The 27,199-nt window shown below is 46.4% G+C and overlaps 1 protein-coding gene across 1 annotated transcript in view; it reads right to left on the reverse strand.

Annotated features, from left to right (window-relative positions):
• nrp1a (neuropilin 1a) overlaps positions 1-27,199 on the reverse strand; it is a 249,136-nt gene that overhangs the window by 164,702 nt on the left and 57,235 nt on the right. Inside the window, exons 4-5 of the mRNA XM_055665192.1 lie at positions 21,656-21,837; positions 688-912 (exon numbers count right to left, since the gene is read on the reverse strand). Of these exons, the coding sequence (XP_055521167.1) occupies positions 688-912; positions 21,656-21,837 (407 nt within the window). The remainder of the gene's footprint in view (positions 1-687; positions 913-21,655; positions 21,838-27,199) is intronic.

Raw genomic sequence — 27,199 nt, forward strand, 5'->3', positions numbered from 1 at the left:
TGTTTGAAAACGTTTGTTGGATAAAAGTAATATCTTTTAAATTGCAATGTTTGTGAGTCCAGATGTTCCAGCAGTTTATGAACGAGCTCTACGATATCCAGTCTAATGTGTTATTAACAGCAATTTTCCACTTACAATTTGCAATGTATAATGACATTAGTGACTTCTTCTTCTTCTTAGGCCCCCTTCGGTCATGGCTGACCAAGGGTGTCTCCAGGGTGCTATTCCCTATATGGAGGGCGCCTGTGCGTGACTTTGTTTAACGTGGGGAGACTGGTGCACAGGCAGCCACCCCACGGTCCATGACAGATCTGGGTCAGGATCCAGTGGCATGGAGTCCAAGACGACCGGAGACCCATTTCTGCTGCAGCCTTCATCCGCCTTCCCAGCCGTTGTGACGCTCCACTAAGGTCAGCCATCGTCCTCCGCCTGTTCCACCATTGAGGTCTTGGTTGGATTGCTCTTTGCTAGAGACCTCCCCCTCGACCTTACCGCCATGGGTGGCCCTACCAGGAGCACAGCTCTCTGGATCTCAGGTCCACACATGTTTCTCCACCACGACAAGGTGCCAATCCACGGAGAAGCGATAGTGACTGATCAACGCATTATTACATATGCGGCTTCAATTTTTCAAGTAAAATAGATGAGAAAAAAAGAGAATTTCTTGGAAAAAAATACTGTTCTTACCTCCTGGTAAACCATCCCAGATTTCCAGTCTATCGAAGCGACATAACATTCCTTCTCGATTGCTATCCGATTCCAGGTCAAAACTTTCAAACTCCAGCTGGATCTCTGCCAGGGCAGGTGCAAAGATTATATAGGTGCATTCCAGGTTATTTGGATACTTTTCGGGAAATCTAGGTGACTTGATCTCTCCGCTTTGTTCAGTGAAATTTCTGGAACATTCTGGACCTGCAATACAGAACCACAGATTTAGAGCGCGTCGGAACGAACTGCAGATGCTGGTCGACACTGAGGATAGACACAAAATGCTGGAGTCTGAAGAAGGGTCTCGACCCGAAACGTCACCTAGTCCTTCTATCCTTAAATGCTGCCTGTCCCGCTGAGTTACTCCAGCGTTTTGTGTCTATCAAAAGATGAAGAGCTAATGGTGTAGATATATAATTGTCACATGCAAGAACGGAATTTACTATCAAAACATGGAGGGGACGGGGGACACAATTTTTTGGAGGCCACGCGCGCATGTGCATGCGCACACTCACGCGCGAGGCTTCGGAGGCTCAATCCAGCGCTAAAAACGGTGATTTTAAAATCGGGATTACAAGAACTTGGGGGGGATGTCCCTCACCTCTCAAAACATGGGGGGGACGTGTCTCCTCTCGCCCCCCCCCCCGGGTTTTCCGCCCCTGGTCACGTGAACAAAGGTGCAGAGAAAAACTTTGTTTGTGTGCTGTTGCAGTGCTGAACTACTATCTACCTCTTTGGTGACCCTCGGACTCTCTTTGATCGGACTTTGCTGGCTTCACCTTGCCCTAAACGTCATTCCCTTATCATGTTTCTGTACACTGTAAATGAATCGATTGTAATCGTGTATTGTCTTTCTGCTGACTGGTTAGCACGCAACAAAAGCATTTCACTGTACCTCGGCACACGTGACAATAAACTAAACTGAAACTGAACTGATCCAGTCGAATCATGTTGTACATGAGAACAATTAAGCAATACCCAAGTACACCAGGTTCATCAAAGTACATCAAGTACATCAAAGTGAACAGTACCAAAGTATGGAATTTAGTGGACATTGGCAAAGTAAATACAGTCAGTACAAACCAAGGAGCAGTTTGTTGACAAATGTGCTGAAGTTGAGATGGTTCGAGTTCTTCAGGTTCGTTAGTGTACATATCACCAACAATTTGTCCTCGACCAACCACATTGTAGCGACAACTAAGAAAGCACACTAATGGGCCTGTCCCACTTAGGCGATTGTTTATGTAACTACAGGCGACCTGCTATGACTATGACAGTCGCCGGCAGTTGACTAAAAAAAATCGCCAATTGGGACAGGCCCACAATGCCCCTGTCCCACTTAGGAAACCTGAACGGAAACCTCTGGAGACTTTGCGCCCCACCCAAGGTTTCCGTGCGGTTCCCGGAGGTTGCAGGTGGTTGCCGGAGGTTGCAGGTAGTGGAAGCAGGTAGGGAGACTAACAAAAACCTCCTGGAACCGGAGGGAAACCTTGGGTGGGGCGCAAAGTCTCCAGAGGTTTCCGTTCAGGTTTCCTAAGTAGGAAAGGGGCATAACTCCTCAACTTTCTCCAGAAGACTTAGGAAGGTTGGCATGTCTCCAATGACTCTTAACAATTACAACAGATATACCACAGAAAGCATCCTGAAGAAAGGTCTGAAGAAGGGTGTCGACCCAAAACGTCAGCTATTCCTTCTCTCCAGAGATGCTGGCTGACCCGCTGAGTTACTCCAGCTTTTTGTGTCCATCTTCAATTTAAACCAGCATCTGCAGTTCCTTCCTGCACAATCACCCTCTCCAGTTTGGTTTCGCAACAGTTCTATCCAAGACCTCAAGTAACTGCAGAGAGTTGTGGATGTAGCCTAGTCCATCACACAAGGCAGCCTTTCACCCAATCAATATCATCTACTTTTTTTCCCTCACTGTTATCAGACTTATTGGCCCTCCCACAAGACCGGGTGTAGTCCTGAACTACCAATCTAACTCACTGCAGTCCTTGCAATTTTTTTTAATCTACAACTTTTCTGTAACTTTAGTACTTTATTTGCACTTTATCAGTTTATTTATTCACGTGTGTATATATTTATATTATGGTATATGGACACACTTATCTGTTTTGTAGTAAATGCCTACTATGTTCTGTGCGCTGAAGCAAAGCAAGAATTTCATTGTCCGATACAGGGACACATGACAATAAACTTACTTGAACTTGAACTTGAACTTGTAACACCATAACTATGAGGCACTCCCCACTAACGTAAGGGTTATGTCCCATGGACCCTTGTGTAAGTCGAATCTTTCATAAGTTTGGTAATGGTTGTGCTATTGTGCTCGTGTAAATGTACTATTTGATGCGGAGGCCACATAGGAGCTCAGATGAGGAAAGGAAAAAAAAGTTAAATAAATTTATGTTAAAAAATAATAAATAATAGTCTGAGGAAGGGTCTCGACCCAAAACGTCACCCATTCCTTCTCTGCAGAAATGCTGCCTGTCCCGCTGAGTTACTCCAGCAATTTGTGTCCATCTTCGGTTTAAACCAACATCTGCAGTTCCTTCCTACATGATAATAAACCAATTTGCATATCAATAGTGTAATAGCTACAGATAAATTGCAGTCAAAAAGTGCAAAGGCTGGTATGAGGTAGGTTGGGAGATCAGGACTACACCCTTAATTTATGAGAAGACCATTTAGTGGTCTGGTCAATTCTTCCACACCTCAAAAGAAAAATGTCCTTAAATAGAATCCCAAATTTCCTGGAATTTGATGGTATTTCCTGAAATTCCCCAACTGCGCGTGTGACTGCCGCCCCAACTGCGCAGGCACGGATACCGGACCCACTGCGCACACGCGGGGAGATGGCGTCATTTTCCGTCCCTACTGCATCACCGGCGCCATTTTCAATTGTGACGCTGCTGACGGGCCTCCCCCAACAGCGCAGGCGCGGATGGTAGTAAATATACTTTTTCCCCCCAAATTATCCCGCGGACCGGATTGGACCACTACCGCGGGCCAGATGTGGAAATTTCCCCAAATTTCCCGAAACTATTTAATTTCCCTAAAATTACCTGAAGACAACCAGAATTTCCCGAATTTCGGGTAATTTCCTTCAAAGTGGAGACACAGGGTCTGATAACAGTGGGGAGAAGGGCTGTTCCCTAATCTGGTGGGAGGAGCTTTCAAAATGTTGTGCCTTGTGTCTGATGGGAGAAGAGAGATGAGGTGATTGTGGTTGAATTTTGGATGGGACATGTTTTAGGTAACTGATATAATATTGCCCAAAATTTAATATCCAAGATTTCCTCCATCCAAAACTTTTGCCTGTCAGAGTGAATTCACCCATTCAGCTATCTTTCCCTTAAAAATACCAAGAGACTATTTTTCCCTTAAAAATACCATGACGATGTTGGCAGCTTTCGAAAAGAGATGTGCTTTGTGCTATAACATCCTGCTTTCTTCTCAGCTAATTAACTTCAAATCCTAAATTTAGAAACTAATGTTGGAGACTTTATTTCTGTGCATCTCAAGGTCATGGATTCCCAGGGACATGACTTTTCCAGCCGGCCACTGGAAATCCCATTGGATTTACAGGGGGAATACTTTGGGATTTCAGGCCTGTAATCCAAGCCTCCATGCAACATTATTGTTAATTATCGTAAATGTATGTGTCACTTTGAGCTGGCTCAAGATACAAATAGCTGTTACAAGTATGTTATTCTTTTCTGACGATCATAGCATCATAAGGGATAGGAGTAGCATTAGGCCATTTGGCCCATCAATGCTACTCCGCCTTTCAATCCTGGCTGATCTATCTCTCCCTCCAAACCCCATTCTCCTGCCTTCTCCTCATAACCTCTGACACCCGACCAAATCAAGAATCTATCTTGAGGAGGAGGACTGACTGAACTCTGTTGCCTTCCACCACAGTGAAGAATGCTGTGGTGGATGTTTGTGTTAAATTCTATTGTGTATTGTGTGTTCTTTTTAAGTATCGCTGCTGGCAAATTCATTTCACTGCACCTTCGGGTGCATGTGACGAATAAATTTGACTTTGACTTTGACTTTATCTATCTCTGCCTCAAATATATCCACTGACTTTGCCCCCACAGCCTTCTGTGGCAAAGAATTCCACAGACAGATCTTGTTGATCTATCCTTGTGGATCTTTTCCATAGACACAAGGAACTGCAGATGCTAGCTTAAAAAAAAAAGCAGCATCTATGCAGGACATGCATAAGTGATGTTTAGTTTTGGACCCTTCAGACCCAGAGTCTGAAGAAGGATCCTGACTAAGTAACCTCACTTATCTATGTCTTCCAGATATGCTGAAGAAGACCTGAAGATTGGTCTCGCCCGAAACATCACCTATTCCTTTTCTCCAGAGATGCTGCCTGACCCTGCTGAGTTACTGCAGCTTTTTGTGTCTATTTTCCCCGAGATGCTGCCTGACCGCCGGGTTTCTTCAGCAACTTTTTGTTTTTATTTTTGGTCTTTTCCGTGATTTCCTTGTCTCAGATTTCGAGTGCTCAGTCTCGGTTGGTCATAAGATTTTTCCTTACTTTTAAAAAAAAGGTAACAATTGGCAGGGTTTTCATCCCCATAACCGTTGCCACATGCAGACGTTGACAGCCCTGCTGGGAAACAGGCAGCAAGCACTTAGTTGGTGGGGTAGCGTGGGGGGGAAATAGGTGCGGAAAATGAGAGCTGCCAGCAAATGGATTATTGAAAATACATGGGGTTAACGTTGGTAATCTACACCTGGTGATCATGCCAACCCACCATTAATTGGAGGACATAATGATCAAACAGAGACCAATGCAGGCATCTCGCTTAACAATAACTGTGGCCTTTGACACAAAAGCCTGTTTTTTAAGGTTTAATAGCCTGGCTTTGTGTGACTTCCAGCACTAAATATAATGGCATTCCTGATACTACACAGTGCAGGGTTTAGGAATTTCAGCTACCCGCTGGAGAAATAGTAATTGCACCTTTCCTGTTGTTAATTCAAATTTTAAAGAAGGTTTTATGTGCAAATGGCCGTATTTTACCAACACCAGTGGGATACGCGAGTCTCTATGAGCTGAGAGAGGCTCTATGAGCTGAGAGCGTATGGTTCCACAGGGGGTGATTCTGCTTGCACACCAGATGCGACCTGTCATGCACTGACACACAGGCTAGTAGAGTTAATGCATACAGCATGTGCCCACCATTGGGGATCCAGGTTGAACAGTGTTGTCACAGGTGTGGCTATAAAGCATTGTAAAGAAATGATACATTGTAGTAGTTACTGCAAGATTAGCGCACAGGCCTATACTTTTTCCGCTTCGTCCCGAGCTACTTTGGAGAGAAAATAAATCCGATCCCATGATACAAAGCCTCTATATTTTTATCGGAATTGACTCCCAAGTATCAATAGATCCCTGAAGCTTGCAAGGCAGAACGTTGATATTAAAAATGCCAGGGCTCTGAGTCGGCATTTAATTTGTAAAGTCAGCACTGAAAACAGTAGCAGCGGAGAACCTTTGTGCCTCTATGTCCGAAGCGGTTTCAAATAATCCTGGCCCATTGCGTTAACTACTTCTCTGATCGGTGGAAACTCCAACTGACTTTTCAGTTTTGACCACTTTCAGTCATAGAGAGATAAAGATAAGCATCAACCACCCAGTTACACTAAAGAGAGACACACAAATGCTGGAGTAACTCAACGAGACAGGCAGCATCTCTGGAGAGAAGGAATGGGTGACGGTCCAGACCTTCCTCCGACCCGACACCCATTCCGTCTCTCCAGAGATACTGTCAGTCCCGCTGAGTTACTCCAGCATTTTGTGTGTCTCTCTTTGGTGTAAACCAGAATCTATCTGCAATTCCTTCCTCCCCAGTTCCACTAATTCTATATTCATCCCATGCATTGTTCATTCTCCTTACTTTCTCATCAACTGGAGCAACCTGGAGCACTGAAAAGCATGGATTATTTGGAACGCTGGAAGTTGAAGAAAGATGTGGTTGAAGGATATAAAATTATGAGAGGCATAGGTAGCCTGGACAGTCATGACCTTTTTCCCAGAATGGAAATATCAAATACTTAAAGGCATAGCTTAAAGGTGAGAGGGGAAAGAAGTAGGTGCCTAGAATGCGCAGCCAGGGGTGGTGATGTAGGCTGCTGTGATAATGAATTTAAGGGGCCTTTGGAAAAGGATCAGTAGTGTGAAAACACACACCTCCAGATTCAGTGTTTAAGAAAGAACTGCAGATGCTGGAAAAATCGAAGGTAGACAAAAAATGCTGGAGAAACTCAGCGGGTGAGGCAGCATCTATGGAGAGAAGGAATAGTCGATGTTTCGGGTCGAGACCCTTCTTCAGAACAGATTCAGGGACAGTTTCTTCCCAGCTGATGGCAGGCAACTGAACCTTCCTACCACAACTAGAGAGCAGTCCTGAACTACTGTCTACCTCATTGGTGACCCTCGAACTATCTTTGATCGGACGTTGCTGGCTTTACCTTGCACTAAACGTTATTTCTGAATCATGTATCTGTACACTGTGAATGGTTCGATTGTAATCATGTATTGTCTTTCTGCTGGCTGGTTAGCACGCAACAAAATGTTTTTCACAGCACATGACAATAAACCAAACTAAAGTAAACTAAACTAAACTAAACAAAACTAACTAATGTCACATTGATATGCAGGGAATGGAGGGATATGGATCATGTGCAGGCGGAATAGATTACTTTATCTTGGGATGATCTTCATCATGGACATGGTGGATGAAATTTGAAACATAAAGCTGGAGTAACTCAGCGGGACAGGCAGCATCTCTGGAGAGAAGGAATGGGTGACATTTCAGGTCGACACCCTTCTTCTGAAGCATAGGAACAGGGACATCAGCCACAATTGTGTAGGAAGGAACTGCAGGTGCTGGTTTGAAGAAGGGTCTGGAGAAGGGTCTCGACCCGAAACGTCACCCATTCCTTCTCACCAGAGATGCTGCCTGTCCCGCTGAGTTACTCCAGCTTTTTTGTGTCTATCTTCACTTCAAACCCGCATCTGCAGTTCCATCTCGCACCTTATGAAGTCCCTGATCCTGTGCTGTACCATTCTATGTTCTATGAGTCACTGAGAAAACGTGCAACCTCCGCAACTTCCTTTCACTCCTAAAAATGCTGGATCTTGAAGAGTGCCGTTTAGGAACCACTGGCCAACCTATAACATCCATCCCAAAAGATCATTCTTCACGGACCAAAGGAGAATGGCAGCAGCTGGCTTAGGCAATGAGGAACTTCACAGTTATGTACGACTCTCTGCCCTCATCTTATCTCACACACGCTCAACATCACGTTTTGAGGCAGTGGGTAGAAACCCGGAACAAGGAAGGCATTCTTCCCGAAATCTTGCCCGGGGGTAACGAGTCTTATTTGAAAAGCTGCTGGATGGTTCGTGTCCACATTGCAACACATACTTGTTGGATGAGCTCTCAAGAAAGCCAACATTTAAAACATTTTTTTAAGTGCATGTTTTGGATAAAGTATAAATTATAAAGTATAAAATATAAAGTATCCTTTATTCTCATTCAAACTTTTAGTTTGAATGAAATTACGTGCCTTGCAGTCATGACAGAGAATAAAATAACAGAACACACAATGAACACAGTTTAACATCCACCACAGTGAGTCTACCAGGCACCTCCTCACTGTGATGGAAGGCAAAAGTCTCAAAGTCCTTGTCTCTTCCTTCCTTGTTCTCCCTCTGCGTTGAGGCAATCCAGGCTTTCGATGCTGGGCCCCCCGCTGGGTGATGGTAAGTCCCGCGGCCGAATCCGAGCTCCGCGAACGGGCCGGTTCAAACTCCGCAGTCCGGGGCGGACGAAGCTGCCACCCTCCAGTCCAGCGGACGAAGCTGTTGTTGCGCGAGCTCCGGAGAATCGGTCACCAACCTGGGACCTGCGAGCTCCCGATGTTGTCGTCCACCTGGGCCCGCGGCCGAAGCCTCCGCGGCTCCGAAGTCGGGCCACCGCCGCATCATGGAATGGCAAGCATAACATGACATAACACGATAATATCAAACGCAGTTGGTTATCATTTTTCATTCGTGCTGGAGTTAATTATCATGTTCCAGTGCTGTGAAATGAGCAAGTACTCCCACAGAATAAATTGCATCATGAATAAAACATCCATCAGCTTAGGGAGAAACCTGACCGTTTAAAGAACGTCAACTTCATGCAGGGTGGTCCAAGCCAGCGGAGCCCATGAGCCCTGCAGAGACAGGACTGGGTCAGTTGTGGGCCCAGTGTGTTCCACACCTTGCCCCGCCAGTCCCCCATTGTCCAGTTGAAGGATAGCATTGTTGTGCTTACTTGGAGGAGACAGCCAAAGAAGTGACTCATGCAAATGTCTTATGGGGCCAGCAACACTACAGATGGAGCTTCACCTCACTGACTGCTGATGTGCTGCCAGCTTACTGAGCATGTGGCAAAGATGGGCCCGTTTCCACGCTGTATGTTTCAATCAATTAGCTCCCATAGATTGGATCATCCACCCCAGCATAGAGGATGATGACTCTGGTCGGTAGGGTTGCCAACTGCCCCGTATTATCCGGGACATCCCGTATATTGGATCCGTAATTTGGTTTGTCCCACACGGGACCGCCCTTGTTCCGTATTTGACTGCGGCTACTCGGGTCGCGGAGACTGTCGGGTCGGAGCGCCGCGTCCGGCCCCGCCTCACCCGTCCCAGCGTAGTGCAGCCCATGGAGTGCAGCAGCAGCAAAAATGTACATGTCCCTCGGTCAGTACATGTGACAATTAACTAAACTGCAACTGTTCCAAACTTTTCTCGTGTTCTCTGCTGAGCGATTTGAGTTGATTAAATAAACAGTGAAAAATCAGTGGGTGCAACTTGCTCAACCCCTTGCTGAAGCCTTGGATCATGAAGGTAAAATAAACCCTTACCAATACAAATGCCTCACGAGTGGCAGGCTGGAATGCAGTCCAGCTACTTGGCTGGCCAGGCATGACGTGTAGTAAAGAGAGGTGCTTTAGAGGAAAACGACAATTAAGAAAAGGAAACTCATCCTAAAATAAAACCGTTAGTTAAGGAAGTAGGTTGATCTATGATAGACACAAAAAGTTGGAGTAACTCAACGGGTCAGACAACGTCTCTGGAGAGAAGGAATAGTTGACGTTTCGGGGCGAGACCCTTCCTCAGACTGAGAGCCGGGGGAAAGGGAAACGCCAAGTGCAGACGGCGATGTAGAGAGATCTAGACCAAATGAATGAAAGATACGCAAAAAAGTAACGATGATGAAGGAAACAGGCTATGGTTAGGAGGTAGACAAAAATGCTGGAGAAACTCAGCAGGTGAGGCAGCATCTATGGAGCGAAGGAATGGGTGACGTTTCCGGTCGAGTCCCTTCTTCAGACTGATGAGGGGATGGGGAGGCAGGAAGAAGAAAGGAAGAGGCAGAGACAGTGGGCTGTGGAAGAGCTGGGAAGGGGAGGGGAAAGAGGGTTATTGTTAGATGTGGGCTAGGTGAGAACGAGTTACAGGCAATGAGACTCCACAAGACGACTTTGAAGCTGGTACGACTTGGGTGGGGGAGGGACGGAGAGAGAGGGGGTGCAGGGGTTACTTGAGGTTAGAGAAATCAATATTCATACCGCTGGGCTGTAAGCTGCCCAAAGCGAACTATCAGATGCTGTTCATCCAATTTGCGTTTTGGCCTCACTCTGACAATGGAGGAGGCCCAGGACAGAAAGGGAACGGGAAGAGGAATTAAAGTGTTTGGCAACTGTTGATCTATGCTGCCGTACTGATCAACAATACACTAGATGTTGGCTTTAAAAAACTGACAAAGAAGGAAGTCTCCTCTCGGTCATCTCTTGTACATCTTTGCATAATTGTTTTATACCAATTGCAACTTATTTGCAATTCTAAGCCTATGGGTACAAGCGGAAACCCTACCCTATAATCTGCCTACCATATGTTTAGAGGATTACAGAGTCAATCGAAACTATTATTTTGATATGTGACAGACATATGTTGTTGCTGACATCTGTACTCGATTTCCGAGCTGAATTGTAGACATTAATAGTCACAAAGGGGATCAACACTTGGCTGTGTTATCCTTGTAAATGTGAGTGTGGAAGCTGTACATTAGCACAGATAATGCAAGCCTATTTGTATGTGTCATGCATGTGAGATAGGTAAAGATGAAATTCATTAGTGCATACAACGTGAGTATGTAAGTACATCTTATTCCTGCATAAGAGATGGATTGTGATACTGGCTATAGACACAAAATGCTGGAGTAACTCAGCAGGACAGGCAGCATCTCTGGAGAGAAGGAATGGGTGACTTTTCAAGTCGTTGTCCTATCTGGGACACAGGATAATAAACTCTCTTGACTTGACTTGACTTCAGATTGGGGAGTCTAGGTTAAAATGTGGTCGTACAGCTGGTTGAGCAGGAGGCATCATAGAGGGGGAGCAGCGAGAGAGGGTGTTGCAGAACCCTCGTCGGAGAGTGGAGGAGGACCTCTTCAGAGTCGCCATACCTCAAGAGTCAAGAGTCAAGAGTCAATTTAATTGTCATTTGGACCCCTGGAGGTCCAAACGAAATGCCGTTTCTGCAGCCATACAATACACACAAATAGACCCCAGACACAACATAATTACATTTTACATAAACATCCATCACATAGCTGTGATGGAAGGCCAAAAAAACGTATCTCTCCACTGCACTCTCCCCCCCCGATGTCAGAGTCAAAGTCAAAGCCCCCGGCTGGCGATGGCGATTGTCCCGCGGCCATTGAAGCCATGCCGGGTGGTGCGAGGTCGCACACCGGGTCTTGGTGTTGGAGCCCCCGGTGTGCGCTCGCAAAGTCCCGCGGCCATTCCAGCCGCGCGGGGCAGTGGTGTTAGGCCCCGCTCCAGGAGCTCTTCAACCCCGCAACTCGGGCGGGAGAATTCGCCGTTGCAGGAGCCCCGAAAAGCGGTCTCCCTCCAGGGATCCGTGGGCTCCCGGTGCCGCCGTCCGCAGACCCGCAGTAGCAGCCTCCGCACAGCAGCAGCAGCAGCAGCAGCAGCAGCGGCAGCAGCAGCGGCAGCAGCAGCGGCAGCGCTCCTCCACCGCTCCACCCGCTCCGGTCTCGGCCAGCTCCGCGACGGCAACGGTGAGTCGGCACCAGAGTCCCCGGCTTCTTCCCGTTGGAGGCCGCTCCTCGTTGCGGCCTCAACGACAACCGAGACCCGACGAGAAAAGGTCGGGTCTCCAGTGCAGGGAGAGATTTAAAAGTTTTCCCCCCCCTCCCACCCCACCCCATCCCCCCCACACACACACCCCAACATAAAATAACAAAAACTACATAAAAACAGACAAAAAATAATAAAAACGCGGACAGGCTGCAGAGGCCGCTACTGGCTAGAGCCGCGCCGCCTACCTTGAGGAGATTCTGCAGTAGATCGGACTAAAAGCATAGGAAGGAACTGCAGATGCGGGTTTCAACCGAAGATAGACACTAAATGCTGGAGGAACTCAGCGGGACAGGCAGCATCTCTGGAGAGAAGGAATGGGTGATGTTTCGGGTCGAGATCCTTCTTCAGACTGTGTACATTAATGGGCCTGTCCCACTAAGGTGATTATTTGGGCGACTACAGGCGACTGCCGCAAAATTTTCAACATGTTGAAACGTTTTCGGTGACAGTGGTGACTGTTTTTGCTGTCGTAGGTGAATTCCATTAAAACTAGTCCCTGGCAGTCGCCTAAAGAGTCACCTAAGTGGGACAGGCCCATAAGGTGCAGGTGCAATATAAGGTTATTGCATAGGTTATGCGTTTACTAATGAAAGCTGTTGGCAACGATTAAAGATGTTAAATGATATTTGTACATCAAAGTGATAACAACACCATTTGATTGTCTAAGTATGCGCCATAATTCTCAACACAAGTAAATTGCATTCAGGACTATTGACCAGTCATTTAAGGTAATTAGGAAGATATTATAGAGATTAGCTGCATAGAGAACAAATGTGATTTGTTCTAATTGACAATACTGAAAGAGAAAGCTTGTGTTACTATTGAATTAAAATTAAACTTTCCACTTGCACTCTGACTAAATTAATCTTGACATGTAATATTCATTGACAGTATTTCTGTCTCTCTCTGCATTGTTAGTAATGCAATGTTAATCACATCTCCAGGTGCCAGAAAATCAAATTAAGACTAAGATTAACTATTAGCATGCTTAAGGGGTACTTTTATCATTGGGACTTCTAAAGCTTGTCAGTCAGCATTGCACTTTGAACTGTAATGCCCGTACACAAAGAGCTCTTGTCTAGATTATGAGCTGTGCGCGCACAATCTATGTGACTCCCAATATGTGCCTGCGTTCCTTTGCACTTAACCCACAGGCCCTTTAAATGGAATCATGTCGAGCTGCAGGCTCATTCTACTTGCCGTGCATAGCTCATTTAATGATGACCACCTCGGTCAATCACCCTTCAGGAAATAGCCTTGTCGTTACACAATTCTCACAGGCACATCAAGCGTTTTGATGTGCAGGACTTGGCCTTGTTGCTGTCTGTATGCACGTGCAGCAAACCGACACGAACAATCACGCACAGTTGACAAACCAGTCAACAGATAATGGAGGGGCGGGCATCCGAAAGTTGAAAGGTTTATGTGCATGGTTAGCTTTCAGTAAAGGCAGTTCAAGAGAAAAATTCTCTATACCCACTTTTTTTTAAATAAAGAGATATAGCGTGGAAACAGACCCTTGGGCCATCCTAGTCCGCACCGACCAGCGATCCCCGCACATTAACACTGCCCTAGACACACAAGGGACTATTTACATTTCTACTGAGCCAATTAACCTACAAGCCTGTACGTCTTTGGTGTGTGGGAGGAAACCGAAGATCTCGGAGAGAACGTACAGACAGCGCCCGTAGTCGGGATCGAACCCGGGTCTCTGGCACTGAACGTGCTGTCGGGCAGCAACTCTACCGCTGCGCCACCGTGCCATGGCAAACCAGTAAACAGATAACGGAGGGGCAGGCATCCGAAAGTCAAAAGGTTTATGTGCATGGTTAGCTTTCAGTGAAGGCAGCTCAAGAGAGGAATTCTCTGTTTCCCTCCAGCCAGTCACATAAAAAATGTCACGGGATCTTTGATTAAATGATACATGAGTAGCAATACCAAAGCCACTGGGCCGTAGTGCTCTCATCATGGTGCCACAGATTGTTAGACCAGGGTGGTCTGAGGTCTTGATTCACGGTGTTTGCGCAGCGAGCTGATTTCAGCTCGTGGCGCCATAGTGGGATACAATGAATAGTGTTCAGCACTCTTGGACAAATCGTCTAGATTGCCATCCTTAATCACTACCTGGTGATAGTGTGGAAATGATTCCGTTTCAACGTCACTCCTCTGGTTAAGAAGATTATGGGCTCAAGACCCAGTCCAGAGACGGGGATGCATATAATGGCCTAGAAATTGTAGGCCACTGTAGCCTGCTTTCAGGGTGGGTGGACAAGGGTCTCAATCCCAAAACGTCATCCATTTCACAGCACGGAAACAGGCCATTCGGCCCACCGAGTCCGCACATTAATACTACCCTAAACACTCTAGGACAAATTTTTTAAATATATATACCAAGCCAATTAACCTACAAACATGTACGCCTTTGGAGTGTGGGAGGACCTGTACGCCTTTGGAGTGTGGAAGGCAACCGAAGATCTCGGCGAAAACCCACGCAGGTCATGGGGAGCACATACAAACTACCTACAGTCAAGCACCCATAGTCAGGATCGAACCCGGGTCTCTGACGCTGCAAGCGCTGTAAGGCAGCAACTCTGCGCCACTGTGTCACCATGTAGGAAGGAACTGCGGATGCTGGTTTCAACCGAAGATAGACACAAAAAATGCTGGAGTAACTCAGCGGGACAGGCAGCATCACTGGAGAGAAGGAATGGGTGAAGAAGGGTCTCAACCCAAAACATCACCCATTCTTTCTCTCCAGAGATGCTGCCTGTCCTGCTGAGTTACTCCAGCATTTTGTGAATATATCTGTCGTGCCTGTTGACACAGTTTAAAGGGTGCAGTCTGGTAGAAAATGCAGCAGACGTGACAAATCTGCAATAAAACAGAGAATGCTGGAAATAGCTGGCAGTCAGGTGTGGAGGGCCAAACTGAGTTGGGCTTTCAGGTTGATGAGGTTGATACTGAGTATTCCCAGTACAGTAAGTCCTCCATATAATAGACCTCTTTATAAGGGATTGCGATTAGAGTGGACGGGCTTACTGACCTAAACCGCCGGGCCTGGCTGCTGGCAACACCCCCGGCCCACTCTGCTACCGGTTACTTCCAGGCTGAGCTGCCGACAATATCCCAGGCCTGCACCGCCACTCCTGGTCGCTTTCAGGCCTGGCTGCTAGCAATACTCCCTGCCCACACTGCCAACCCTCGTACAGGTGCCAGAGGCTATCGGGAGAAGGCAGGAGAATGGGGTTAGGAGGGAGAGATAGATCTGCCATGATTGAATGGCGGAGTAGACATGATGCAGGGCTGCCAACTCTCACGCATTGAGCGTGAGGAGCACGCATTTGGCTAAGTTTCTCACGCTCTGTCGTCAGAAATTATGTGATCAACGAAAATGTCAAAACGCATATCAACTGGTGTCGGCGGTAAGCGAAGGTACGAAGGTCAGACAGCTGGCTGGGGGGCCATGGGTGAGGCACTGCAGCTGCTGCACTCCATGGGCTACGCTACGTCGGGACGGGTGAGGCGGGGCCGGATGCGGCACTCCGACCCGACAGTCCCCTCAACCCGAGTAGTAGCAGTCAAATACGGGACAAGGGAAGTCCCATGGGACAAACCTAATATACGGGATGTCCCGGCTAATACGGGACAGTTGGCAACCCTATCTGAATTCCAGGGCCAATTCCACACCAAAAAGTCTGAAAAAGAATCTCAACCCGAAACCTCACCCATCCACGTTCTCCAGAGATCCTGCCTGAATAGCTGAGTTACTCCAGTACTTCATGACCTTCTGTGTATTAGCCAGCAATTACAGTTCTTCCTTTCTATTACTTATACAATGATACTCCACAACTCGGCAATCCCATACTCGGTTATAGAGTGGACAATCGGCATCAACAGACACCATTTCTCGCACAGTGCTCCGTTATAACCAGGGCTTACTGTACTTGGTTATGAAGGAACTGCAGATGCTGGAAAATCGAAGGTAGACAAAAGTGCTGGAGAAACTCAGCGGGTGAGGCAGCATCTATGGAGCGAAGGAAATAGGCAACGTTTCGGGACGAAACGTTGCCTATTTCCTTCGCTCCATAGATGCTGCCTCACCCGCTGAGTTTCTCCAGCACTTTTGTCTACCTTTACTGTAGTTGGTGTTTTTATTTCACTGGATGTGGTATCTTGAGAGAGGTGGAGGACACAAAAAGGAATGCAGGTCTGAAGAAGGGTCTCGACCCGAAACGTCACCCATTCCTTCTATCCAGAGCTGCCGCCTGTCCCACTCAGCCAATCCAGCATTTTGTGTCTATTGCAGGTCTCTTAGTTCCTACATGCCTCGGGCATTTCATTGGAACATTAAGAAGAAAAGATGCAGTGACTAGAAAGCTGGCCTGCTTCTCTTCAGTTCAAGTGCCATAATTCAGACAAGTTCATGGCCCCTAGTTTGATATCCAGAGGTTGTTTTGCTTAAGATCTCAGGGTTTAAATCTATAAAGCATCTTGTCCGGGAACATTACCATCTGGTTCGGGAATTGCTCTGCCAAGGACAAGAAGGCTCTGCAGAGAGTAGTGCGTTCGGCCGAACGCACTATGGGAACTTCACTCACCCCCCTGCAGGAACTATACAACAGGAGGTGCAACTCCAGAGCAAACAAAATCATGAGAGACCTCTTCCACCCCTGCAATGGACTGTTCCAGCCGCTACGGTCAGGCAAACGCCTCCGTTGCCATGCGGTGAGAACGGAGAGGTTGAGAAGGAGTTTCTTCCCAGAGGCAATTCGGACTGTAAACGCCTTTCTCACCAGGGACTAACTGTACAGAACGTTTTTCCTTCTATTATTTATTATGTAAAATAATATGTGTGTTATGATTGTGTTTATAATTTGTTTGGATGTTTTGTTGTTCCGCGAGCATTGCCACTTTCATTTCACTGCACATCTCGTATGTGTATGTGACAAATAAACTTGACTTGACTTGACTTGACTATTTCAATGTCAACAATTGGCACGGTGGCCCAGCGGTAGAGTTGCTGCCTCACGGCACTTACAGCGCCAGATACCCGGGTTCAATCCTGACGACGGGTGCTCGCCTGTACACAGTTTGTACGTTCTCCCCGTGACCTGCATGGGCTTACTCTCAGATCTTCAGTTTCCTCCCACACTCCATAGACGTGCAGGTTTGTAGGTTAATTGGCTTTCTATAAATGTGAATTTTCCCTAGTGTGCGTAGGATAGTGTTAATGTGCGGGGATCGCTGGTCGGTGTGGACTCAGTGGGCCAAAGGGCTTAGTTCCACCCTGTATCAATAAACTAAACTAAGCTAAATTGTCTCATAGTCAAATTTCGAGTTAAAATTAAAGTAATCCTCATACAGCATGAAAACAAACCGTTCTGGGGCCATCAAGTATGTGCTGACAATTTACCCTATTTACACTAATCCTACACTAATCCCATTTTATTCTCCTCCCCAAATTCTCATAAATTCCCCTCAGATTCTGGCACTTACCGACACACAATGGACAAGTTCCAGCTGCCAATAACCTATAAACTTGCACCTTTAATTTAATTTAGTTTAGAGATACAGCCCAGAAACAGGCCCTTCGGCCCACCGAGTCCGCACGCACTGACTAACGATCCCCGCACATTAACATTATCCCACACACTAGGGACAAGTTTACATTTACACCAAGCCAATTAACCTACAAACCTGTTTAAGAAGGAACTGCAGATGCTGGAAAATCGAAGGTACACAAAAATGTTGGAGAAACTCAGCGGGTGCAGCGGCATCTATGGAGCGAAGGAAATAGGCAACGTTTCGGGCCGAAACCTGAAGAAGGGTTTCAGCCCGAAACGTTGCCTATTTTTTTTTGCTCCTTCGCTCCATAGATGCTGCTGCACCCGCTGAGTTTCTCCAGCATTTTTGTAAACCTACAAACCTGTACGTCTTTGGACTGTGGGAGGAAACCGAAAATCTCGGAGAAAACCCAGGCGGTTACGGGTACAGAACGTACACTGTGCGTACAGACAGCACCCCTGGTCGGGATCGAACACGGGTCTCCGGCGCTGCAAGCAACTGCAAGGCAGCAACTCTACTGCTGCGCTACCGTGCCGTAACAGTGAATGGGTGACAAATACTGCCCATTTACTCGTAAAAATGAAACGCATGCGGTCTCAGAAGGAACAAACACCCGAGGTCAGGATAGTAGCGGGGAGCTGTTGGAGCTGTGAGGCAGCGACTCTACCAGCTGCAACGCCCTGCTGCCCTCAACTCCACCACTGCACCGCCCACTGACAAATGTTTGTGACCCTGGCATTATCCCCTTTTAACTTCCGTGTTATTCAAATTGATGATGAAACTACTGACTTCTCAGCCAGGGAAAAGACAACGTGAAAGCATGCACCGTCAGCTCTAAGCCAGCGAGCTAATTCATATGAAGCAATAAAAGAGGTCTTTACATCATCGTTTTCAATGAACTGTTGCAAGCAGTTCTGTACAGGCCTCTTCAGGGGCCACCGCCATGGTAACCAAAACAGAGCTTTTATCCAAATGATACTATTAGGCTAACTATTAAAATATTGCTGCACTAAATTCAGTTCTCAGAGCCTTGTCCTATAAATGTCCTGGAATTAAAGTCATTAAGCCATCTCTGACAGCAGGAGTTTTACGCAGGAGGTATAATTGCATACTTGCAGGAACTCATTAAGGCCATAGTAGAGCAACAAGACAGGCAACATTTTTTAGCAGCGACCATGTTGGATTATGCATCTGTTTATGAGAAACTGCAGGTCACAAAAAGCATGGAGCTTAAAGTTAATTGAGCACTGGGGAGGTTGCGCCTCTTGATGGACAAGATCTCTACTGAAAGCAATTGCTTCAATCTCTCCACGGGAGGCAGGCTGTGATGTGCTCACCCTGAGGTCCAGAGGACCAGGTTTCAGCACGACTGTGAAGCACATTTGAAGAGTCTGGTGCTTAAGAAAATCATATGGAAAGATTTGGTTTCATCTTACTCATTCTCACTTCTGGCAGGATTACAGCGTGACGCAACTCTGAACTCTTGGGTCTTATAGAGGGGTATAAAAATCATGAGAGGAATAGATCGTGTAGATGCACAGAGTCTCTTGCCCAGACTAGGTGAATCGAGGACCAGAGGATTTAGAGTTAAGGGTTTAAGGTGAAGGGAAAAGGGTAACATTTTCACACAAAGGATGGTGGGTGTTTGGAACAAGCTGCCAGAGGAGGTAGTTGAGGCTGGGACAGATACAGTTAGACAGGTACATGGATAGGACAGGTTTGGACAACAACAACAACAACAACAACAATCAACAACACCAACAATCAGATTTATTCGTCACATTGCACATAAAGTGCAAGTGAAATGAATTTGTCAGCAGCGGTACAATGATAAGGAACACTCAAAAACACACAATAAATTTAACACAAACATCCACCACAGCATTCATCACTGTGGTGGAAGGCACAAGATTTGGCCAGTCCTCCTCCATTTTCCCCCATGATCGGGACCTCAACCTTCCCCAGCCACCGCTGCGGGCGTCTAGATGTACAGACAGGTAAAAGTCCAGGTAAGTCCAGAGTCGGCTCTTCCCCACCGGAGACCGCGGCTTCAGGTTGGTGTAGGCCGCAGGCCGGCGGTCGAAGATTTAAAGTCCCCGCCGCGCCGCAGCCAGAAGCACCGCAGACTGCAAGGCCGGCAGTCGAAGCTCCCCTCCAGGGGTCCCCGGCGAGAGACCCCGCTCCTGATGGTAAGTCGCCGCCGCGCCCGCTGTAGAAGTGGACCGCGGTATGGACCAAGCGCAGGCAGGTGGGCTAGTGTAACTGGGACATGTTGGGCGGTGTGGGCAAGTTGGGCCAGTTTCCACATTGTCTCACTCTATGACTCTATGACTCTTGCGGCTATTCTGAATAGTTCTGAGAATGGAGCAGCTGGGCTTGTACACTCTGGAGTTTAGAAGGATGAGAGGGAATTTTATTGAAACATAGAAGATTGTTAAGGGTTTGGACACGCTAGAGGCAGGAAACATGTTCCCGATGTTGGGGGAGTCCAGAACCAGGGGCCACAGTTTAAGAATAAGGTGTAAGCCATTTAGAACGGAGACAAGGAAACACTTTTTCTCACAGAGAGTTGTGAGTCTGTGGAATTCTCTGCCTCAGAGGGCGGTGGAGGCCAGTTGTTTGGATACTTTCAAGAGAGAGCTTGATAGGGCTCTGAAAGATAGCGGAGTCAGGGGACATGGGGAGGAGGCAGGAACGGGGTACTGATTGGGGATGATCAGCCATGATCACATTGAATGGCGGTGCTGGCTTGAAGGGCCGAATGGCCTACTCCTGCACCTATTTTCTATTGACTATTGTCTATTGTCAGTCTAGCTGAGTGTCCTGGTATGTGATAGAAATTGGTGACCAAAATATGAGTTCCCAGCAAGTCGTTACTGCCTACCGGTTGTCTGGTGATTAGTTTGTGCGCATTCGACATACATGTTCCCCTTGAAAATAAGGCAGGTGAAAAAGTTTGATGGTATACTTTCAGTGCCTTTTTAAATGTAAACCATGTTCCATCGAGCTAATTCCAAGGGGAATATGAGAAGAGAGGCTATTCCAAGGTGAATGCAAAAGTAAGAAGGAACTGTGCCAAGAAGCAAAGGTTTCCATGCATGAGTGACCGTAAACTTTCCTCTGGTAATTCTGATCAATCACAGATGTTGTGTGAATGAGAAAAAGATGTGGTTCCTCCGCTCTAGTAAAAGGACCATTAAAAGTATTTTCATCTCATTCTTCCTTTGTCGTTGCCTCACTGCTGAGCAAGCCGAGGATGGGCACAATTTAAAGACGAAGGACTTCTCGCCAAGGCCAGCAGTATAATCAAGGACGAGTCGCACCCTGGCCAGTCCCTCTTCTCCCCTCTCCCATCAGGCAAACGGTACAGAAGTGTGAAAACGCACACCTCCAGATTCAGGGACCGTTTCTTCCCAGCTGTTATCAGGCAACTGAATCATCCTACCACACCCAGAGAGCAGTTCTGAAATACCATCTACCTCTTTGGTGAACCTCAGACTATCTTTGCTGGGTTTACCTTGCACCATACGTTTCCTTATCTTACACTGTAAATGGCTCGATAATCGTCATGTATTGTCTTTCTGCCGACTGGGTAGCACGCAACAAAAGCTTTCCTTGATACCTCGGTACACGTGACAATAAACTAAACTGATACTGATTAAACGGTAAGGTATGATCTTCACCAATACATTTTGCTACATTTCAATACTACCTTTGTCAGTGTAAGTGTAAGCTCGTTGCATGGAGACAATTATAATTCAACAGGAAAAAACAGTGCATTTACAGCAAAATATTTAACACTTTAAGGACAGTACATATCATGTAAAACTTTGGATAGACACCAAAAAGCTGGAGTAACTCGGTGGGTGACACAGCGTCTCTGGAGATAAGGAATAGGTGATGTTTTTCGGGTCTAAGGAAGGGTCTTGACCCGAAACGTCACCAACCCCTTTTCTCCAGGGATGTTGTCTAACCTGCTGAGTTACTCCAGCGATTTTGTGTCTATCTTCGGGTTTAAACCAGCATCCGCAGCTCCTCCCTGCTCAGGTAAAACTTTGATTCTTTCAGCCGATTGACACAACTCTCATACTTCGGGAAGGCGGGGGAACAGTGCAGTAAAAGTCAAAGCCACCAACCTGTTTTGAAAATTTCGTAGCGAATGGAGAAGCCAGCTCCATGCGTTTCATAGTCGGACACAAACTTTACGAAAAGCAGAGGTCCCGTGGAGATCTGTGGTGCAGGCGCTATTTTCCCGCAGAATTTCCCCAGCAACGCTGCCTTCTTGTCCCCACCATCACGTACCTCCACATAATCGTACCTGAGGAAAGACACGAGAAACTCAATACAGGATATCTGCCATCAACATATTCAATGTGGTCTGCATTTATCGACTTACTACAAGTATAAGGTGCAACAGTACTCTGAAAAGAAATGGTTTCAGGATCTGGTAAGGGGGGATGAAAAATACGAAGTTGGTATATCCCTTTCTGCTCTGTCTTCTTAATAGAGCTTTTGTTTCTTTTTCTCTTTTTTCTTTTCTACGGCCTATTTCTTAACTTTTTTCTCTAACTCTTCGCGGTCTTTTTTCTTGATCACTTTTTCAATCGCGACTCTTTCTTATTTTCTTTACTTTTTTCTCTTAAAGCTTCTCTAAAGCTTAAAAAATGAAGTGGTACAAGAAATGTAATAAGTTATATTTGGCTTGTATTAATGTAATGTACTTCTAATAAATAAAATTATTAAAAAAAACATTTTCAACTACCTTTATCATCTTCAATTTTATGCCACATTAGCTATCTGATGGAGCTAATCCCATGGGAATGTGGGAAAAGAGACTGCTCCAAGGTGAATGCAAAAGGAGTGTAGGAAGGAGGTAGACAAAAATGCTGGAGAAACTCAGCGAGTGAGGCAGCATCTATGGAGCGAAGGGAATAGGCAACGTTTTGGGTTGAGACCCTTCTTCAGACTGTGGGAAGGAACTGCAGCTGCTGGTTTAAACCAAAGATAGACACAAAATGCCGAAGGAACTCAGATGGGCAGGCAGCATTGCTGGAGAGGAGGAATGGGTGAAGTTTCGGGTCGAGACCCCAGAAGAAGGGTCTTGAACCGAAACATCACCTATTCCTTCCCCTTCTTCTTGATCTTAATCTCCTGAAACATCACCCATTCCTCTTCTCCAGAGATGCTGCCTGTCCCGCTGAGTTCCTCCAGCATTTTGTGTCTAAGAAGGATCTGTGCCAGGAAGCAAAGGTTTCTCTGCATGAGTGAGTGTAAACTATCCTCTGAATTCCTGAGTTCTCTCCTGAATCCCTGAGATGAAAGAAACAGTATAAAATAAAATCCAATCCAGTATCTTCCGCATCCATATGGACATACATTCCTGCACGGAAAATGCAGTTGGTACTGATCCGTGGGCCAGGTTTGTTGCAACATTGTCCTCCATCTGTGCTGAGTTAGGCAGTATCTGTGGGATTGGGTATCATAGCAATTGGGCAGGGACTTTGAACTATTGTCCAGAGGTGTCTACAGGTGTAGAGGAGAAGTAGGTAATTAAGGCAACAAATGTATGGATGATCTTGATTGTAATGGGAGTACTTGAGAAAGATATCCTTTATACCAGGTACACAAAAACGCTGGAGAAACTCAACGGGTGCTGCAGCATCTATGGAGCGAAGGAAAAAGGCAACGTTTCAGGCCGAAACCCTTCTTCAGACCTTTCTTAAATCCTTTATACCAGGGGTGGGGAACCTGCGGGCCTTAAGCCTCTAAGCCATTAAGTGCGGCCTTTTGAATGAATCCAAATTTTGTAGAACCTTTTATTATTATTAATATGTTTTTGTTCATCTTTTATTATTTTAATTTTAATCTTAAAATTAACGTATTGAAAATACCAAAGAGTAAAAGAAGATTCAACAAAATGATCCTCCCCGACTGACGGCCACAATTAAAACATTAGTAAGTCACGAGGGATATTTTAACAAAATAATGTACATTTCGAATGTCTAATTGAAGTTTCTTGGATGCGGCCTTATTAGATCACAGCTAATTTAATGCGGCATTCCACCATGAAAAGGTTCCCCACCCCTGCTTTATACCAATATATGGTGTTCTGGTAAGACCAACACCATATATTATATGGGTGATGTCTCGACCCGAAACATCACCCATTCCTTCTCCGCAGAGATGTTGCCTGTCCTACTGAGTTACTCCAGCATTTTGTGTCTATTATAGGTTCACTAGATTGGTTCCAGGTATGAATAGGAAATTTGAATGAAGAAACATTCAACCCAATGGGTCTATCCTCTCTGAAGTTTAAACGCATAAGGGGGCCATTGAAACGCGCAGTGTGAAGGAAGGAACTGGCTGCAACCGAAGAGAGACACAAAAAGCTGGAGTAACTCAGCGGGGACAGGCAGCATCTCTGGAGAGAAGGAATGGGGGATGTTTTGGGTTGCAAGACCCTTCTTCAGACTGCTTAGGTTACAGTAGGTGAGGAGAGTTGCAAGGTTGAGACAGTTGATGTCACGCCAGCAGTTAGAAATAAAAAGACCTACAGAGGGAAGATTGCCGTCCGGGGGAATCCAAGAGGAAGGGGACCCAGTCTGAAAAAGATCTCGAACCGAAACGCCTCCCACTCCTTCTTTCCAGAGATGCTGCCCATCCCGTTGAGTCACTTCAGGACTTTGTGTCTATCTTCGGTGTAACCCAGCATCTGCAGTTCCTTCCAGGGGGGCGGAAAACCCGGGGGTGCCGGGGGGGACATGTCCCCCCCCCCCCCCATGTTTTGAGAGGTGGGGGACATCCCCCCCAAGTTTTTGTGATCCCGATTTTAAAATCTCCGTTTTTTTTGGATGGAGCCTCCGCCGGATGGTGTGCCTCCGAAGCTGCGCGTGTGTGTGTGCGTGTGTGTGTGTGTGTGTGTGTGTGTGTGTGTGTGTGTGTGTGTGTGTGTGTGTGTGTGTGCGCATGTGTGTGTGTGTGTGTGTGTGTGTGTGTGTGTGTGTGTGTGTGTGTGTGTGTGTGTGTGTGTGTGTGTGTGTGTGTGTGTGTGTGTGTGTGTGTGTGTGTGTGTGTGTGTGTGTGTGTGTGTGTGTGTGTGTGTGTATGTGTGTGTGTGTGTGTGTGTGTGTGTGTGTGTGTGTCGTCCCCTCCATGTTTTGATAGCGAGTTCCGCTCTTGGTTCCTTCCTACAGGCTTTGAGTTGAGTTTATTGTCATGTACACATGATTTTTGAAGAGTTTGGGAGGGTATATAAGGATGTTTCCCCTGGTGGAGACTATACTATCCATGTATAGTCTCAGAACCACGAGTCAGTCACTTAAAACTGATATGACGAGAAATTTATTTTTTCCAAGAGTTATTAATTGTCGTAAACCTCTATTGCAGAGTGCTGGGAATGCTCAGTTAACTCAGTAACTTAATGTTTACTCCAGGATGAGATGGAATTTTTTTTGGTGTAACGCCAAGAGTCAAAGGGACCAGTCAGAAAATGGTAAGGCTAAAAGATCAGATCGGGCACAAGTTCACAAGTTATAGGATTAGGATTAGGCCATTCAGCCCATCGAATCTACTCGGCCATTCAATCATGGCTGATCTCTGCATCCTAATCCCATTTTCCTGACTTCTCCCCATAACTCTTGACACCTGTTCTAATCACAAATCTCTGCATTAACAATATCCGCTGACTTGCCTCTACAGCGCTCTGTGGCAAGTTCCACTGAATTCCGTATTTCCCGGCAATGAAGACGCTATTTTCCCCCCTAAAATAAGGCCCAAAAATGTATCTGCGTCATGGAGGCCAAAGGCTAGATTGTTGGCCTAGAAAGATAGACTTGGGCCAAATCGCTTTTAAAACATGGGTGGGGTGGGGGGGGGGACACAATGAGGCCTAACACAGGGGGTCAGCATCCTACGGCCCCGATCCAGCCCGTAACCCAAACTCAAACTAACCCAAGCAAGCTGACCTGGGAACTGCAGCCATTCGCGGGACACGCAGCCGACCTGGGCGCTACAGCCAGTCCCGTGGCACGCAGGCTTTGGAGGTTGTCGGTCAAGTAAGAATAACAGAGAAAACTGCTGCCTTGTCCACAGATGTGCACAAAAGTAGTTGGTATTAAATTCTCGTTATCCCTATTTTTGACCTGGCTCGGAGACGGGACAGTGAGGAGACCAGCTCAAGAGCAAAGATCATAGAGCTGAGCGGGTCAGCGGGCGATGGATAACAGGACTGCGGGCGGTGGAGCTTACTCCTGTGTCAGCGCGAGTAACCTCATTTGGTCTCTTGAACTAGTATTGTCATTCAATAAGATCACAACTGATTCAACTTGTCCCGGTGTGCTCCTGTTTCCCCCCCCATCTCTCCACTTGCCGTCACCCCCCACCCCCACCCATTCAGTCATTCAGAATGGAAGAGATCTTGAAGCCTTGGGCAAATTGAATTGTTATTTTCTTTAATTTAATTTTTAATTTTTTAATTTTTCTGAGCGTGTGAAATTCTATGTCCCGCCGGCCTTTTTTCAAAATTTAGCAACTCAAAATGGGGGTGCGTCTTTGATGCAGGTGCGTCAAAGTACACCTGTAGTAGAGAGAGTACAGAGGAGATTTACTAGAATGTTGCCTGGGTTTCAGCAACTAAGTTACAGAGAAAGGTTGAACAAGTTAGGGCTTTATTCTTTGGAGCGCAGAAGGTTAAGGGGGGACTTGATAGAGGTTTTTAAAATGATGAGAGGGATAGACAGAGTTGACATGGAAAAGCTTTTCCCACTGAGAGTAGGGAAGATTCAAACAAGGGGACATGACATGAGAATTAAGGGACTGAAGTTTAGGGGTAACATGAGGGGGAACTTCTTTACTCAGAGTGGTAGCTGTGTGGAATGAGCTTCCAGTGAAGGTGGTGGAGGCAGGTTCGTTTTTATCATTTAAAAATAAATTGGATAGTTATATGGATGGGAAGGGAATGGAGGGTTATGGTCTGAGCGCAGGTATATGGGACTAGGGGAGAATATGTGTCCGGCACGGATTAGAAGGGTCGAGATGGCCTGTTTCCGTGCTGTAATTGTTATATGGTTATATGGTTATATGGTCTTCATTGCTGGGAAATACGGTAACTACTCTCTGACTAAAGAAGTTCCTCCTCACCTCCTTTCTAAAAGAGTGCCCTTCAATTCTGAAGCCATGACCTCTGGTCCTGAACTCTCCCACCAGTGGAAACATCTATCTATGCCTTACATTATTCTGTAAGTTTCAATGAGGTCCCCCCTCAACTTTCTAAACTCCGGCGAGTACAGGCCCAGTGCAGTAAAAATGGTCACAATCTTATTGAATGGTGGACTGGGCTCAAGAGGCTGAATGGCCTCCTGATATTCAAATTCCTGCTTGCTTTTATTAAGCATACACTTGCCAGGAGTTGTCTATTTTAATACAGATGAAAGCCCTGCATTTATGGTTGGGTCATACACCTAACATCAAAGGCCAGAGCAAATAGCCCCAGGCGACAAAATTTTCCATGGACCTTCTTTAGAATTTATTGAGAGGGCCTTCTTCACCATCACTGCTCCTGCCGATGATCATCTACTGCTGCAAACCACAACCATGCCCAAGTCATCCTCAGACGTGGCGTCTTCTGGACGTCCCTCTCTGCTGCCCACCTTCTGGTTCACACCATCCTATTTCATCACTCT

This window comes from Leucoraja erinacea, chromosome 2 (assembly GCF_028641065.1).
Source record: "Leucoraja erinacea ecotype New England chromosome 2, Leri_hhj_1, whole genome shotgun sequence".
Taxonomy (NCBI): domain Eukaryota; kingdom Metazoa; phylum Chordata; class Chondrichthyes; order Rajiformes; family Rajidae; genus Leucoraja; species Leucoraja erinaceus.